General features: G+C 32.7%; 1 protein-coding gene across 2 annotated transcripts in view; it reads left to right on the top strand.

Moving 5' to 3' along the window:
• The first annotated feature begins 1,238 nt into the window (after positions 1 to 1,238).
• LOC117792619 (phosphofurin acidic cluster sorting protein 2) overlaps positions 1,239 to 19,539 on the top strand; it is a 45,698-nt gene continuing 27,397 nt past the window's right edge. The window contains exon 1 of one of the 2 annotated variants that reach the window (XM_034632824.1): positions 1,239 to 2,203. In XM_034632824.1, coding sequence (XP_034488715.1) covers positions 1,947 to 2,203 — 257 coding nt within the window. In that variant the 5' untranslated portion in view covers positions 1,239 to 1,946. The remainder of the gene's footprint in view (positions 2,204 to 19,539) is intronic. The other variant, XM_034632825.1, reaches the window with a different exon arrangement.

Genomic DNA, 19,539 nt, shown 5'->3' with positions numbered 1-19,539 from the left:
AAAACTGCAAAATGCCGGACTGTTTACATTAAAATACCAAAGGCTGCCACCCTGCAAATTTTCCCGATCTGGCAGCTTGCTCTAATTTAATCAAAATGAAAATTTGGTTGCACCCAAGAAAATTCACCTAAATTGCAATTTTTCTTCATTTTGAATTGCACATAACTGAATATAAATTTTTCGGTGTGGCCACACGAGACCAATAACGCGATCTAATTAATAATAATTTATTATTAATTGTGACGTGTGTGGGCGCCATTCATGATTTACTGAGCCCCTGGCTTATATCGACTATCGATAGTGCAAAACAGTTAAGGGGGTGTATCGATAAGCAGTTTCTGAACGGCACACTATTCAAATGAATACTTCATTTAGCAATAATTTAGCAATGAAAAAAAATTTTTAAGAAAAATATAAAATTTGAAAATAGATAAATTTAAGGCTATAATTTTTTTAAAGGCTTAAAGTTCGTCACCCTAATGGGAGAGATGTTACATAGTTATTTCAAAAAAAAATATCGAAAAAACTACAATATTCTAAAAATACTTTTGAAAAAATTTAAAAGATTCCATATTCAATATTAAGAAAAATTAAAAAAAAGGAATTTTTTAGTTGCAACTTGATTAAAATTGTACATGCTGCCAGATCGGAAAATGTTGCAGGGCAGCCTTTTGACTGGGTGGCAGCCTTCCACTCCAGTGCTGCCAAATTGGCAACAGGGGTCTGCAGTCTACCGCGGCACGTCGTTGGTGGAAGCTGTTCCTCGACGTTAATTCTGCTCATAATTGCTCAACAAAACGTGCTAAAACTATTGAATAATAAATGAGAAATTGCTCGGTACAACTATTATGCAGTGTGTGTTCAGTGAAATGTGAGTTAGATGTAAATTATATTTGTAAAAGCTGTTATTGTGCTGCTGTAGTTGCGCTCTCTTTTATATACATGTTTGTGCGTATGTACACACATACATACTGCCTTTCACACATACATACACACTGTGGGCCTTTTGTTTCTTTTTTGTTTTTTTTTTTTGTTTATGCACGCGTAGGAGAGAGAGCATAAAATGCGCGAATAAACACAACACACGAACAAAATTTGCAAAAGCGCCGTCGCTGTGTGAGTGTATGTGAGTCTTGTATTAGTGTATGTGTGTGTATGTGTGAGTGGGGAGTGCGCACATAGCGTCCAACATTGTTATTGTTGCCGTTTTGAGCTCTTGACGCGCCCCAGCAACGACAACAACAACAGATTTGCTCTCTCAACTCAACTCTCAGTTGCTCTCAGTGTTTTTAGCATGCAAACTAAACTGTGAGAAATTTATAACGCGACATTTGCACGTCTACTTTGGAGCATGACGGTCGTTACGGATACGGTTACGGATGCGGATAGAAGATAAACGCATGCAGCTTGCAGCTCCCCAATCCTCGTTACAACTACAAAAACCAACAAGAGTAGAACTTTTGAGTTTCTATAACAAATTCAAATTGGAGGCTTGCAAAAAAAAAAACAAAAACAAAAAAAAAATAACAACGGTTGTGTTATTGATTCTGTGTGACTGTGTGTGTTTGTGTAAGTGTATGTGTTAGTTTTGCAGTTGCAGCGCAGCAAACGTCGCTGTCTCGTTTCCTCCTTCCCCCGCGCCACACCAAAGCTGTTCGGTTTTTTGGGTGCGTCGTGATTTTTGTATATAAAATACGAACAACATTTTTTGCGAGCAGCGCAGCCTGCAGCCAGCAGAGCAGCTCAATCCCTGCAACTGAGAAAAATACTTAAATACAAATAAAGAGCAAATGTTTGACAAGTTTAAATAATACAAAATATATTAAGTCTAATAATTGAACACAACTTTTGCTAGATTCACAATGTGCAACAGAAACTAACAGCAAATAAACAAAACAAAACAAACAATATTAACAACAACAACAACAAGCAACAACAAATTCAACATGAAGATGGTTGACAAATCAGCCAAATTGATGGATAAATTTGTCGCTAGCAACAGCAGCGGCGGCGGCAGCGGCAGCGGCTCAGCGTCTGCAGCAGCCAATGCAGCAGCTGGCGGCGCTGCGTCTGCAACGGCAGCGGGCTCAGCTGGCGGCGGCAGCGGCAGCAATATGACAACTAGTAATGGACAAAAGCCGGTGCCTATGAAACTCTTTGCCGCCTGGGAAGTTGATCGAACGCCGCCCAATTGCATACCAAGGTGAGTGTCAGATCAGGCAGCTTTTACATAATATCCAATTAACAGCAGCAGAGATGAAGAGTGTGTGAAAGAGAGAGAGAGAGATAGAGTGAGTGAGTGAGAGGGAGGGTAACGTGTGGAACGTGCGGCTTTTAAGTACCGTTAGTTTTTGTTTTTATTGGATTTTATTTGCAAAATCTGACGTTGACTTCGTTTCCGTTCGATTTTGTTGTGTTTTGTTTTCTATTTTTAGCAACAACAATAAAATACACAACACAACTGCATTGTTTTGGTTTGGCTTTTGTTGTTGCTTATATTATTGTTACTTTTGTTAGCTCCCCCTTTGCACTTGAAATTCATGTTTGTTTACTTTGATTTATTTTTTCCCTTTTGATAATAACTTTTGTTGTTAATGTGTTGTAAATTGTGCTAGTAAGCCCCAAAATGTTGGCAGTGAGTCACCTGCAGATACAAGATACAATCCACAATCTATAAACTGCAAGATACACAGATAAACCAGTTAAACCTCCTACCCTACCATTAAAATATCAATAGGCAACACTCGAGATTCGAAAAATATGATAAGGCAATTTAGATCTATAAATAGGTATAGATAGTATCTACTAGATACGAGTTATACGAGTATACACCCTGAGAAAAGTGAGTTAAATAATATACCTTTTTTAACCGATTGAGAATTTTAAATTCAATGATTTTTTTTTAATTCGTTTAATATCAACTGAGAGCATCAAAAGTATTTTGAAATTTAAAATAAAATAAAATATGAAAAAAATGTATTTTCATTGTAAATCAAAATGAATTTAAAATAAGTCCAATAAAATTTGAGTGTATTATATATCTGAATATACAAGTATATTTTATTAAGGGCACTGCATGTTTCCCTCCAAATTCTTAACAGCTCAACAGCTCGTAAAAAGTTGCGAGTATCTGCCATATTAATTGGTTGTAACCTTTTCCCTTATTTTTGTGTGTTTGTTTTTGCCTCAACCAAAAAAGGTCATGCACCGTTGACAAAAGAGAGACAGATAGAAAAGGAAGTGAGAGAGAGATGAGGAGTAAAGTTTGTTTGTATCTCTGGGATATGTTTGTTTATAATTATGCGCTTGCTTGCCCCGTCTATAATAAGAAATTGAAGCAATTTAAACAATATAAATCTCGATATCAGTTTCAACGCCTAAAACAAGTGACATTTAATCTCCTCCCTTTATTAAAGTTAGGCAACCTTTTTTTATTTGCTTCTTGGGCAATACGCAAATTGTATTTTTATGTGTATTGAATTGTATCTTTGGCATTCACATGAATGCGGCACGTACACGTATTTGGGCAACAAACGGTTATAGCTTTGATTGACCAAAAAAGATACGTGTCCGGTCGAGAAACCCGTTTAACCCATTATTGCAATCAAATTCAAATCAAGTGTGTTTCTCCCACTGAAACTGATTGCCAATAATATATCGAGAGTGAAATGCTTTTCACGTGAATTAAATCAAGTTTAGGCAATCTGAATATGACTAACTGAAAGCTGGCTTAATTTTAAAATGAGCACTTGATAAAACTAAAAGCGAGTTTTTAATTAACACTGAAACCATAAATTAAAATGTCAAGCAATTTGTATCCTTTTACTTAAAATTAAAAACTGCAAATAACAGTTATGGAATTAATAAAAAAAAAACAGCCCAGAAAAAAGTATCAGTTGAGTTATAATAATCCAGATACAGTATTTTGAAATTGAGTACTACGGCAAATGGATAAAGAGTTATAATATTTATATAAATTTTTTCGATAAGATTTTCCGACTTTCAAAGTCATAAATTGCCATTAAGTGGTGTAAATTGTTTGTTGACAAGCTGTTTATATGGAGGTAGTGCTCTTAAATAGTTTCAAATATCTTTAATGAGAATTACCTTCACCTTTCTTAACTGTTTGCACAGTTGTCAGTTGTTGCTGCTTATCAGCAACTCGGATACTTTATCCAACTCTATTTGTTTTCTGAAATAGCAAGTACAAATAACATTATAAGGCCTCTTTTTGGGATCGATTCCTTATCAGCTGACAAATATTTATGCGCAATATAAATTTACAATTTTGTGAGCATAAGCTATGTCCACAATAAACATGAATCTATAGATATAAATGTATCTTTATATCTGTAGTTGAATTTGGCAAATTTTGCGTGCGTTAATTTTATTTGCTGGCTGAGAAAAGTGTTTAAAAATAAACCGCTTGGCGACAACATTTTATGATGAACTATATATCTCTCTCCCTCTCCCTCTCTCTGTTTTTCTTGCTCTTTCTCTGTGGGAAAAACATCTTATGCGCGGCCAAATGATAATTTGTAAACAGGGGCAATGTTTTTACTAGACATTAATTGTAAGCCAACAGCAGAATTAGCAGTGACATACTTACAGATACATTTTGTATCTTGTATCTATAGCGACGGTTCGCGACAGCTGTTTGGCAGCTGCACAGATAACCACGTGTCTCAAATGTATCTACAAGTTGTAGCTGTTTTTAAATTGAGATAAATGCACTATGCCATCAAATTGGCAACAGTTTTGAGCTCAAAAAGTATCTTGAAGATGTTTATTGAACTTAAGAACTGATAAACATACTTTTTTTTTTCCTTTTATTTAATTAATAGATTACTGTAATGTATTAACAAGTTGTAGCTGTTTTAGGTAAAAATAAATTGACTAAATCTGCTCATATTAATTCAAAAAGTATCTTGAAGTTGCAAAAGATATTTATTGAATTTTGCAACTAAAAAAATTTACTTTACTGACTTGTTTTTAGTTAAATTGATCATTTGGGCATATAATTATAGCTTCATATTTAGTCTTATATGCTGCGCTAAGATTTTTCAAAGGGTATTCCATTGTCAGCATGCATTCAATTCAATTATTTTATGCATCTTTTTGTTGCCCACCAAATTTTAGCCTTGAACTTTTTGTTTGTGCCTGGCAAAACAACGACAAAAACAATAATAAAGAAAAGAATAACAACAACAACATATATGTTTATGTGTGTAAATATGTATGCATATGTATGTGAGCACGTATCTGCAGTTTGACAAATTGAATTGAATAGAAAGTTTTGTGTTGCAGCGTCACAACGTTGTGTCTATTGCATTTGTATACCCTATACTTCATGCTGAAGTAGGCAATGATCAGTTTGATGGTAAATAAGTCAATTAATTTTAATTTGTTGTGCATATTTTTTAATAACTATAAATGGGAAAAATGCTGTAAGAATTACAGATGATTCATTCGATTATAGGGTATTCCAACAGCAATATTCGCTAGGTGGACTGTCGTAATTTGTTATTTTCGAGCTGCTTTCAATTTGTCTGTAATGCCACCGCTTGAAAATGTATTTGATATTGATTTTATTCTCTATCTATAATGGAATTAATCTGCTGATGTTTCAATTTATTTGAGGTTTTTTTTGCCCTTTTACCGTTTGGAAAATGTTTATACAAATGACTGGAATAGAATAGTTTAATTCGAAAATGGATATGTAGGAAAAAAATGTAAGACATCCCTGAGGAATTTTTTATTAAAATTTTAAGAATTTTTTGTTTTGAAGTTTTAGAAAAACAAATGTCACTTTTTGAAAATTTCAAGTCGAGAATATTCATCAAAAAACTTACTTGAAAATTGTAAAAATTGTAATTTGTTATTTGACAAAATCTCCAATCGATTTTCCAATGCTTTTGTTGACCTAAATTCCACATCAACTTGAGCCCAGCTTGACTCACATTTAAAACTCGGGATCCAGAGAATAGAAAATGGGGAGAGGGAAGAGGAATGAGAGGGAGAGGGAGAGGGGTATTGTTAGCTGGAGCAAGACCTTTTGCTAAGCGCATTAGTCGCATTCTCTGGCGGTTAATGCATTTTCACTGGCCAGCTGGAAAATCTCTGCGGTCATTAGGGCCAAGTCGAAAAAGAAAAAGGGGCAAAAGCGTCAATTAAAATCAAATGCACGACAGCTGGAAAATGTTTATATAGCGAAAGATAGAGAGAGAAAAAGAGAAAGAGACAGAGAGAGATAGAGAAAGAGAGAGACAGTGAATAACAACTTCTGTAAACATTGTTGCGACTGTGGCAGCAACAGGAGTTGCCACAAAACTTGTGATTCAGCCAAAAGAGGAGCCTTTGTTGTTTACTGAGCTCTTGGACAAAGGAGATGGCCAATAGCCAATGCACAGTGTCACAATTTCAATAAGGATTGACTAGCGTCATAAATGCAGAGAAATTTATATATTTATAAAAATGCTTTGTAGTGTGTAAAGCTTTTTAAAGTTGAAATAGTTGAAAAAAAATGTCAAAAGATAAATAAGAAACATAAAGTATCAAATGTATTTTTTCAAGTTATTTGGAATACTTTTAAAAATATGAAGGTAAAGAAAATAAAATAATTAAGATTATGCAGAAATTAAATTTTTTTTTAAAATTCTTAGCACAACTATGTTGTATAAATTTTTTTTTTTAACTTGTGCTCAAATTTAAAAGAAGTGCCAGATATATTTGACTTTTTTTTAAAAATAGTTCTGTCAATATTTTAAGTTTTTTTACGCCCGTTCCAATACTCTTACTGCCTACACTTATTTCGTTTTCAAAAAATCTTGTTGAGCATAACTATTTTAAATTTCTCACTGATATATTGCTTTATATTGAACCACTGTGCCATGGTCAATAGCCATTGGCCAACTGCAAGTGCAACGTCAACATCAACGTTAAGTTTGTTGACTTGTCCGCCAACCTGTGCTTCAACTGCAGCTCAAGCTGCCAAACTGTCAACAACAACAACAACAACGAAGACAACAAAGACAACAACACGAATGTGGAATGAGACTAAGTCTAGTCGCAGGAAACTTCCGCTACGATGAACCAAACAAAAAGAACTACGGATGTCAGCTGCATAAATCGTTGTTGGCTGTCTGTCGCTCAAATCTGCATACACACACACACACACACACCAACACACTCACACTCACATACAGACCATAAAACTGCAATTTATTAGCATATAAAGTGCGCTCTGGGACTTTAGCCAGGCTAAAACAGCCTGAAAAAGGCTGAATGTGCAGTGTGCAGGTTTACTTTGGGCCAAGAAAAGAAACAAGAGAATAAATTTGATGGCAAGCAAGAGACTGGTTGCTGAAAAGATACCCTGTAATGCATTAAGTGTTTGTTTTATTGTCAATTATGCACAGGCTTATTTATTTTATTTATTAATTTACTCAACATCAACGCAGAGCAGCACACTAAAGCTTAAATTTAAGTTAAACTAGAGGATGTGATTTTAAATAATGATTTAAAATCAATTTTAAATAAATTAAATTTTTAACCGTCTCAGCTACGTTGTGTGAAAATCTCAGCTTTCTAGGTCTTACGGCTTGGTCTTTACTATGATCACAAAAATTAAATTAAATAATAATTAAAAAAGTTAACACAATAACTTCACTTGTTTACAAATTCTCTTACAGGGTATTTAAATAAAGAAACGAAATACAAACACTAAAACTCAATATATAGTATCTTAGAAGTTGATTGTTTGCTTTTCCAGTGGGTTGTTCAGTAGTCCCCCTACATGACAAACATGCAGCCATATTTATATAACACATATGCATACTTCTACACAGATCTATATACATATATTTACTGGGGGATGCATGGCCATAAAAATGCAATCAAATTGGGATGCATTTCTCATGTGCATTGAATTTGGCTGTTTACTTTGCCCTGTTTCCACTTGGCATCAAATGAAATGCATGTTTTCCACCGACAACATTCCGACATTTATTTGTTATCGATTTGTACAGCGAATAATTGCTGAATTTGCATTTTAATTGGTATAATCTTAAGAGTGCGTTAAATTGGCTAAAATAATTAACAAATATTCAAACATGATAATAGTTAAGACTTTAACTGGAGATTAGAAATAGATCAGTTTAACTTTAGAAATACTGCAGTAGTTATTCTAATATTGGAAGATAAAGAAAATATAAAAAGGGAAGTTGCTGATACAAAAGAACCATATATAGAGAACTATAAAATAAAAAATAGAAAATATTTAGAGTTTTGAAGTTAGAAAAGTTAATGGTTAAGTATTTTAAAATATAAAAGAAAAGTCAAAAATACAGAAGTAAAAGAAAGCAAAATTTTCGAACTTGAGAAGTTAAAAATACAAAAATAAGTACTAATATTATAAGAAGTACAATCTACAAAAGTTCAATGTGATAGAAGTCTTATTTAATATCCATTAAGAATTAAAACCAATCTAAATAAAATACCCAAGATCTATCGACAGTCTGTTGATATCGCATCATCATCATCATCAATTAAAGTTCAACGAAATTTCAATTAAATTTCGCACATGACACAAATACAAATGATTAATGCACATTTTCAAGTGTACAACAAATGCGTTGTCTCATCTTATGATGAATCATTGTTGAGTCGGAGTTGAAATAAAATATATATATATGTGCTGTATGAATGTGAGACGTATTCATTTTGCACGTGTTTTTCCTTGTCATTTGGTAAACAAATAAAAATAACCATAAAGAGAGAAATATAGAGAGAAAAAGACATAAAAAGAAACAACTTTAAAACTCTCGTTGGCAAAAGTTGAAATGAAGCTGCTTGCGGCATATGTGTGTTCAAATTGTAAATAGAAAGTGAAAGGCGTTGCGAATCGAACAACTTTTCGCATGTGCCACAAAATGTGGCAAAGTTTTTGATGTTTCCTATCTTAAAAGAAAAAAAAAATCTTTTGTACTAAAATGGATAGACAAAAGCGAGAACTTAAAGTCAACGAGGCCACAAAATATGTTAATGATTTTCAGTCACTGTTATTGTTATTGGGCTCAATTATGAAATGATGTTTGTCCCAGAAAACGGAGCTTTTTTTGTTTTTCTTCTTCTTTTTCTTTTTGCCAAAGTGAAAGACGACACTTGACATCAATTCGCGTTTCTGTTTAGATTATACTCCCATTATAAACACATGCATACATTTTTATTCATTAATAATAGTTTAACATATTTTTATTTCTTTTTTTTTTTTGCATATTGAGTGTATAAGTCACAAAGTGGTTTCAACTTTGCCTTTGCCACTTGGCATAGTTTTTTCTGCAGCTCAAAAAGCCGCTTGAAAGGAGAATGAAGACAAGGGACGGGAAGACAAGGGGCTGACACACTCTCCAAGGGTAAATGATCCACTTTTAGCGTAGGAGTTGTGCAACTACAAGTATTTCCTAGCCGGTTTTCAAGTCTAAACTGTAAGAGATAGAGAGAGACAGAGATAGCAAGAGATTAAGAGAAAGAGGTAGACTATACCACCTCATGTGTTTTTGTATACCCTTTAATTGTAGAGTACAATGGTATAACAGGTAGAAGGAGGCATGCCAGATCCCATAGTGTATATACATACATATGTTTAAGTTCGAGAGCATGAAGAGCTAGAGCTACCAATTTTTGTACTAACTAACTACTAACTTATAAAAACAAATAGTGAATTTTGACTCAAAAATCTAAATTTTAAGACCTTTTTCAAAACTTCAAGTAGTCGTAACCTAGTTAAATCTTAACCGATTTCCTTGAGAAGTGTGATTTTGATCAATTTTTGTCCTCTTCTTCATCTCTGCATCAAAATTGGAAAATTCATTTCTTTTTCATCACTGCCCATTTTTTGTATACTTTTATAAGTTTTATTCATAGTAACGAGTATTTTATCTTATGTAAAGTCGATGAATAATACTTGACTTTATTTATTCATTCTTGCGATAAGTTGAGAAATCACTAAACATTTCTCAAATTCTCGAATCGATCTCAATTCTACCACGCATCTTACGTATACAAAAGTATTTCTAATTTTGCATACTTGGGTTAAAAAAAGAATCTATAAAAATATTTCCAATGCCCAATGTGTAAACAAAAGTCGTTTATTGTTTATGTGTGGCATGCCACAAAACATGCTGCCACATTGTAAACAAAAGCAAAGCATTCATACTGTTGCAGCTATTTTAAAATTGAAATAATCTCATAGACTGATATGTTGTACATATTATATAATTAATTATTGAAAGATTTTCATTATTTCCAAAATTAGTTATTGTGTGTAATAGTTGAGGAATTCTTTAAAATGATTTCTTCAAGTGGTCAAACAATTTCAATTAAAAAGAAAACTTGCACTCCTCTTAGAGTTGCCAACCTGCTGAGCCAGGTTCACCATAGGGGGTCTTCACTGTGCTGCCATCGCCCAAAACACTTGAAAAGCAAAGTGTCAGTCGCTAGTTAATTTTATGGGATTGTTTTACACTCTCCAGCAGTGCAAAAAGTCTTCAAGTTTTTCCATTTGAGGGCGGAGCTTTTCCATTAACTCGACGTGGCGTCGTCGTTGCTTTTATTGGAAAATGTGTTTCCCACGCACAGTGGATAGAATGGGCAATCTGAGCCGGATTAATTAATAGCTTAAGAACGAAAAAAACAATCATTATCTAAAAAAAAATAGTTTTAATTTTTAAATTAATTTTTTGTAATACTTACCAATGTAAGTATTTAGTCCACTGTGCGAAGCCTCGCTGAGAGAATTTTTTACAATTTATTTTGTTTTTTATTTTTTTTATACATTTCTGTCAGCTTGTCTGCTCAAATTGAACGTAATCCTCTTTGCTTTTGACCCACTTGCAAATTTATTTATGTGTATATTATATAGTTTAAAAAGTATCAACAAATTCCGACAGATTTGCGTCACAACTTGTCCAATATATAAACAAAAATTCTAATAGCTTTCTATAGTCAGAGCGCTCTTTAATTTCCGTAAATATTTCATAATTTTGTGTAATTTTTCTCCTGTTGTTTATTTAATTTGACGAGGTGTGTTTACGCTTGAAATATAATATGTGCTCGTTTATAACGATTATGTAAACTTTAATGGGCTAATTAGCCGATATATATTTTTTATACTTTCAGCTAATTAAAATTGTTTCAGCAAACAGTTAACAGTTTCTTATGAACATCTTTAAAAAATATTTCTTTTTACCTTTTGCCATTTGCTATTAATTAGTTTTTATTGATTTCATAATTTATTTCCTTTTCTGCTATATCTATAGCCGCCCTTTTATATTGTTGGCTATATCAATCACTTTCTTTTTAATAACAAAATGGCAAAGATTTTTCTTAGAACCAATATTTTATGCTGCACTAAATTTTAAAGCAAAGTTTTTTTAATTCGTAAGAATCAATGAGAAAAATATTCAAAAGTTATGTACTTACTTTATTTGAAGATATAATATATATTTATGCCCATACAGTAAAGTCTGACTGTATTTTGGGGACTGACTAATGTGCTTTATTTTTAGCAACTGCCATTGTTAGCAAATTTGTTACAAAATATAACTTTTTTCTTCAGAGTCAGTCATCTGTGTTGGTCGTTTGTTTCAAGCGAGTGACCCCCTCCTATTTTTACCCGCCCCCTCATCGCTTGTCACACTTTTTCTCTTTCTCTCACTTTTTTGCTTTGTGTCGAACCGCCCTCGTCAGACGGGGCGTATGAGTAACCGGTTGACAGATTCATGCGACACTCGTTATTAGTTATTGCTTCTATATGTACATGTATGTATTTATGTATTTAAAACACATATACCAATATATGTATTTAATATCCAAGCTATTGAACAATTTGTTAATGACCCATATATCATATGACCCAACCCCCTACACCGTCTGTCGCCCCTCTTCAATATTCCTCCCTTTGCTTCACTTCACTCTTTATTAAGCATTGTTGCGGCTTCTGTCATTGTATGCGTTGTTTCTTTGCTTAATATTTTTGCATTTGTCTGGCAATACGTACCAATTTGCCAATGTCATTTTATTGATTCCATTTTAACATTGATTCATTCACTCATTCATTTGTTCGAGGACTCGTTCAACAAGCTGTCAACATTGGCCAAAAAAAACTTTGCATAATCCATCAAAAGTTACTGAAACTCAGTCAAGTTGAGGGATTAGTATGGATTGAAAACTTTAAAGTTTTATGAATTTCAAAAGAGATTATACAAATTAATAAATTATAAAAGAGAGAGAAAGTCTTTGCTTAATCCGCTTTCTTGGCTTATTTCATTATTTTAATACCCAAACTTAATTTAATTTAACATCCAAACAAGACTTAGGCAAAAACTTTTCGAAAAATGAGAGCTAAAATTAATTGAATGAGTTTTTGTCAGGATTATGTTAGACAAAGACGTAATAATTCAATTCATTGAAATTGACTGCAACTTTATGGCTTATGCCTTTACAAAATATAATGAAAAATCCTGTTTGAAAATTTGTATATTATTTAAAATTCCGTCTATACTTTTATTAAAGTAATATCTAATTTATTAATTTTGTCTCAATGTTCAATTATTTTTTGTCGATTGCTTTAAGTTGCAGTTAAATAAATAAATATAGAAATAAGGATAAAAAACATTTAATTTAAATATTTTTACTTAAACTGTATTTTAATGTTATTTCCATAATAATTTGCATTAATAATAATTCGTAATTGTATATAATTTGAATTGTCTACTATATAACTTAAAAATTAACATTTCATTTCGTGTTTTTCTTCAAAGTGATGAAATGCCGCAATTTATTCTACATCTCTATTCATTCTGTTCATTTTAGAACCATGAAATTGACGTAATAAGAATAAATTCTAATAAATATTGAGACTGAAAGAAAAGTGTGAAAATACACAACAATTTAAGCGCATTTGTTGCATTTATTTCGCAACGGCAATTAACAAACAATTTTTAATTGGTCATGTCGAATATTTATAACTTTGTTGTAGTTTTTTCTTAACACTATTATTATTGTTGTATTAATTTATTTATAGACGGTCGTGTGGCGTCGTTAACTGTTGAGAAATGCAGCATTTTCGATTCGCATTTCTCAATTATTGATAATAAATGCAGTGGTTGGGGTCAATCGGGCGTATACTTGTTACACGGCATGTGAATGAACCGTAGTAACCTACGACAACACGTCATACTGACCACGCCCACTTTACCACCCTTTTTGGTCAATTACATATGCTACTTGTTGTTGTTTTTGTTGTTGCTGGCAACTTCAGTTGCACTTCGGTTGCTAATTGTTGCAAATTGCAGCGGTAAGTGGCAATCAAATCGATTTCCTATACCCTGTAAGATTTAATAGAGAAGCATGTTAAAGTTGAATTAAACTTTCAACACTTTCAGTAATTAGCGATTAGTATTAGTCGGTTTATTTATTTCCCTTGTGAGGAAACCTACCAAGTGTTGTTGGCGTTAAATCGAAATACTCTGTAAAATGAGCATATTGCATTTGTCCATATATTCTTTACTTCGAAAAACCAAAAACCCGATTTTTGCTGGATCGATTTTTTACTGCTTTGACTCGATTAATTTTCTTGATTCTGCATCAAAATTTACAAATTCAATTTTTCTCGAACACTGTCCCATTTTAATTTTCTTATTTTTCGCACAATTTCATTTTATTACTGTTTAGCTAAAATGGTCTTTTTTTTTTAACAATTGTAAATGATGTGAGACTGCAAAAAATAGCATTCAAAGGCAGATAAAGTTGAAAATTCTTAAAATTAAAATGGTATTACAGTTTTTTACTCAATGCGGGGTATTTGCTAGTCTCGTTTGTTGTTTTATGTGCTGTGCTCAATTGTTGCTTTCATTATTATTGAGCGTAATGATAGTTATTTAGAATATTTAAATATTTAAGCCCAAGGCTTGTGAATTGTACATTCCCCTCTCTATGCTCGCCAATCTCTTCGTTCCCTTTTCCTCCCCCATTTGATATACAATTTTCATTTCACAATTTCTCCCCCATTGTTAAACGATTGCCATTTCCGGGCGTGTTCTGAATTTGTCGAGGTATGCGTAATTCTTGAATTACGACTTGATGCATACAAACTCGTAATGCATTTGAAATGCAGTTGAATCAATAATGCAATGACCCAGTCGAAGAATGGAGAACAAAGTGCCTTTCCCCAGGGTTGTCAACGTTTTAGAGAAAAAAGTAGCAGTTTCTGGTGGGGAAGCATCCAAGGAAAAATAGCCAACTTATTTTTAAAAACAAAGTGTATATTTATTTATAAAAAAAGCTAAGCAAACTAAATATATTTTTTGATTTGTCGGATAATGACAATTTTTAAATTGTTCCAACTTAAAATAAAGCTAGAACTAGCTATAAAATAGCTAAATCGGCAACACTGAACGAAGGGAAACTAGACAGAGGGGCGGGGCGAACTGACTGACAGACTGGCGCCGTCGTCAAAGTTATGATTAGGCGGAAAAGTTGTAGTTGGTGGCTGAACAGTGCCACCTAATTATACGCCCCCACACCTGCAGGTTGCTGCAAACTCGTTTCGTGCCGTCGATTCATTAAGCATTTAAGGCATGACCGAGTCGGACGGTCCGTCCGTCCGTGCGTCCGTCCCTTTATTGCTAGGCAGCACTGTAGTCAATTTCAAGCAGTTTATAAATTCATGAGTCATTCTCAAGCCTAAGAAAATCCCTTATTTTTGCAGGTGAATTGGTCGTAAAACTTGAAAATTGCTGGCCACTGTTATGTAGATAAAATATATTAATTTTGACAGCAATATCATGTCGCAAATTGTATTGTAGGGTATATTCTAGTCGAACATGCTCCATACACTCGTACACATCCGTGAGTAAGTTGTGTTGCAAGGGCCCTGAAACTTGGTAGAGTTGCAACCCATTAATATGTAAAAAAAAATAAGTCTGTAGAGTATTTATTAGTCAGGCATGCTTCACCTACTCGTATACATCATTTTACAATTTAAATTAAACACAAACTTATGAAAATCCAATTTAGAACTGTATTAGATGAGATTAGGCATTAAAAGCGCTCTGTAGGGTATTCGCTAGTCGAACATACTTCATGTACTCGTAAGCATTCGGGAGCTGTGCTCTACCCAAGTGAGGGTCGTAAAGTTCGGTGCTGCTTTTAGCCCAAGTTTGCCAAGTAAGAAAAAATTCCTTAGTAAGGGTATTCCTAGTCGATCACACTCGCATTTAAATGTAGCCTGTAGTTAAATGAAACCCTAAAAGTAGCCCATAAGTCGCGACATGCCATAAACTACGAGTTATTTAGGGTAGCTTAGTGTAGTTCATACGATTATGGGATAGGGGATATGTGATAGGGGTTAAGGGTTCGGGGTTAAGGGTTTTCGGGATAATGAGCTTCACATATGTTAAGGAGGAGTAGGTTCAACCTCTGTTGTTGTGACTCTTGTTGTTGTTGTTATTGTACCAGTAATGCGACGATTTACTGTACAATGACACTTGATGTCTGTTTGCCAGCTGTAAAACCCGTTGTTGTTCTTCTTCTTCTTCTCCTTGTTGTCCTTGAGGTCGCGGACTTGAGCAGCTCTTTGTCACATTATTCACCAGTATATCTGCATAAGCGTGGGCTGTGGATAAACTAATTTAAAAAAGGCTGACTGTGTCTTTATTTTCAATCTATCGAAGAACAGCAACTGCAACATTTAATCTTTCTTAAAATAATTTTCTCATACTCTTTGTAGCTAACCTGCCCATAAAAATTACTTTTCACTTACAAAATGACTTTAAAAAAAGTCTAAAAAAGTTTTACAAATTTGTATCTATTTTTAAAAAAATGTATTTTATGTGTAATTTGTAAATGTCACTTTTTACTGCCAAAAAATATATTAGCTTTTCTTAGTAGTAAAATTTATGTTCCATTATTAAAAAGTTATATTTCTTAGAAACTAATTTTATATTAATGCAAAAGATGTGCAAAAATGAAAAATTGTTTTCAGAATGTGTAAAATTGTGCAGTTACATAAAATTTTAGACATTTAAAATTTTTATAAATAGAAAAGTATTCATGTTGTTGATATCCTAAAAATTTTCAAGTTATTGAAGAATTAATTTTTCATATATCATGGGCTAAAAAATTAAGTTTTGTGGCCAACGTTTTCCAGTTAAATATGATCTTGATCAGTTTATTGATAGTTAATGAAAAGTAATTTTACCATATTTTTTTCTTTTGAAATACTGTTTAAATGGCCCTCGTTTAGTTAGCAGAGACAGCGACTCGTTGTTGGATCGGCTTGACACTTGTTGTCGTTGTTGTCGTTGCAGGAAATGCAAAATGCTATTTAAGTAAAGCCCCCAGTCGCTGTCTTTTGTCTCAGGTCTCCAGTCTTCCGTCTTTCGTCTTTGTCAGTCATTGTTGAATTCGTGACTCATGATCTTCCCCTCCCAGAAAAGTAATATAAACAATTTCACATTGCACGCAAACAAAACGTTAACTGCCAAGAGAATATTTGCCAAGTGAGCGACAACAAACTGCAAATTAACATGTTAACAGAATTGCTAGTTATCTGTTTGTCTGTCTGTCTGTCTGTCTGTTTGTCTGTTAACAGCAGCAGCAACTACAATTATTGTGGTCCATTATTAAACAAGTCGAGATACATATGTATGTACACGAATGTGCTTAGTATACTCAGAGTATTCACAAGTTTAAGCCATAATCTCACATAACACTTTTTTTTATTTAATATCACATTTGCTTATCCGTCTCTATCTGTTTTTTATTGTTTTAATTGTGTCAAAAGGTGCTGATAGAATGATTGCTACAAAGTAGGGGGTTGTGGTATCTATCTGTAAAGACCGAACCAGCAAATACACTGATAAAAGCCAATTGAATGTGGTACAACTTAGGATCGATTAGTCCGATCGATAAAAGCATATTAACATGCATTAAAATGTTAAGCATTTTCCCAAAGTTCTTTATTTTCTGTATGTATACAATTTTGCTTTATATTAAAAAATCCCAAGTCTGCCCAACTTAAAACTGACATAACTTCATGAAAACTGAAGCGATTTTAAAGCGAAAGGTCATTTTGATCACAGTTTGGCCTCTTTATTCGTTCTGCATTCAAATTTAAATAATTTTGTAAAAAAAAAAAATTATCACCCTGGATCCCGGCTCCGATTTCAATGCAAGAAAAATGTTAAATCTAAAGTTTTTCCTTTTAATCAACTAATTATCTTTATGCAAGGGGTTTACCCTTGTATTTTTTTTTAAATTCAAACACTTTAATCACAACTTTCAGCGTTTAATCAACTTTTTATTTCATACTTAATATTTGAAAACTTTTCAAAATTGATATGTTGTACTGGTCAGTAGCAAAACAAGTTATAACAATGTTTAAAAATACTCATGCTTATGTTACTATTTGGTATGGTTCAACAAAACTGATATTGTCTGTGTTACCCTAGATAGAAAGAGTCTAAAAGCGTTCTCCATTTGTTTAATAGATGCTTATCATGATGATGGGTCGCGTCCGGGACTGAGTACGATTTCAAATATGAGTGCCAGTGACACAGTTTTCAGTGCAGTGAGAGAAGAGAGAGTAAAAGAGAGAGAGAGTGACTGTCTGGGTTTGATTGACGCACTCGCAGTTTCAATTTATTTATGCGCAGCATTTTCATTTTCATTTTTATTTTATTTTCCCCATTTTTTTTGCTGTAAAAAACTGGCACTAATCAGTTTAAGTTTGTGGCCTTTTGCCCTCCTCGCGGCATATCAGATATACTACAATAAGCTGATAATGAAACCTGTTTACGTTAATAGCTAATTTCTTGCAGATTAAGAAATTATCGAGTGTTGAACAGTTTACAAGTCTGAGTAATTAAAAAGCAATTGCTAATAGCTTTTATTATCGCACGTTGAGTTTTAATTTAGACTTAAAGATTAATGTCTGACCCGTCAAACGATGAGTCAATCATCGTTTTACAATAGCAAATAACAAACAATAAATTGTATATAGAAATTGTAGACTTGACTTTATCACAGTCACTTTCTTATCGTGGGTACAATGAACCTTTTCTCTGCGAAAACTTGCGAAATCTGAATATGAAATGAAAGCACAAGGAAAAACGTTTTCCTTCCGGTTGCCTTTCTTTTTTTTAATATTTTTTTTGACGTGTCTCATTCATAAAAATTGACTAAATTCATTTTGATAATGCTCAGAAAGAACGCAATGAAAGAAAACGACAGTCAATCAATCAATCAATCAATATATACAAAAACTACATACAATAACAATGACAACAAAAGGCGCTTCTTATTGACCAAGTCATTCACATGGCCACAACAAAAGCAACAAAATACACATAACAAAAAAAAGGGGGCGTGTTTGCGTGCGTTTTGCACAAAATCCAAAAATAAAACGCAAAGAGGAAAAGTATAAATAAATAAACAGAAAACACAAATAACCATTGACACTTGTATATTTATTTTTTTATTTTGCCATGCAACCAAATTTACTATCAAGTGCATGCAAACAAAATAGACTCTTTTTTAGGTCTCTGACATTTTCAAATAGATGTGTCGACGAATAAATTGAATAATCACGAGTACAAATATCGATCGAATAAGATATTATTAGATAGTTTAAAGTGTAAACTATGCAAGTTTGTTAAACTTTACTTAATCAACATATTAAAATATTTTAACTTAAGCGTTTAATTAGCGTGGAAGTTATTTAAAGTAATTTATTTTATACAATTTCAGCTCATTTTTAAAGAACTATTGCAAACAATAAATAAGTTGCAAAGTTTCCCACTTATTTCTGTAACTTTTATGTCTCCAAATCTTTAAAAGTTATTTTGTTGTTCAAATAGAAATGTTCCGTAATAAATAAAATGTATTCCTTTAATTTATAAAACATGATCTTAAAAAATTTTGCTTATGCTGATTTAATAAATTGGATTCTGTAGTTTTTAATATTATTACTGTTTTTTTCTAATTGTTATTTTTCTTTATTTTGTCAAATTTTTAAGCAGTAAATATTATTATAAATTAATATAAAAATCTATTTTTGTTAGGCATAATATTTTATGTTGTATCTAATTATAATAAATAGAAAATCAATTTCACAGAAAATTAGTGTTAATACAATCAAACGCTTCTATTATTTTTTTCATTTCAGTATGTATAGATGATTATTTTTTTCTATTCATTAGCATTCATTCCTTAAATGGAACATAATGCAAATATTTGCAAGCAGCATACCAGCCTTGAAATGAATACCTTACAAAGAAATCTGACCGACTTGGCATATTTATATTTGTACATAACTATGTATATTGTTCGACTTTTAAAGCGTCTAGACAAGACACCAACAAGCCATGAAATTTGCATAGAATTAAGAATAGAGGTGACCGCTTGAATTATTTATTAATTAATTTAATTCTCTGACTATTCCGAGCTTGGATCCCAAAGACATTCCATTTATAAGAA

The sequence above is a fragment of the Drosophila innubila genome, assembly GCF_004354385.1.
Source record: "Drosophila innubila isolate TH190305 chromosome 3R unlocalized genomic scaffold, UK_Dinn_1.0 2_E_3R, whole genome shotgun sequence".
In the NCBI taxonomy this organism is placed as follows: Eukaryota; Metazoa; Arthropoda; class Insecta; order Diptera; family Drosophilidae; genus Drosophila; species Drosophila innubila.
This window is presented reverse-complemented; position numbering and strand designations above follow the sequence as displayed.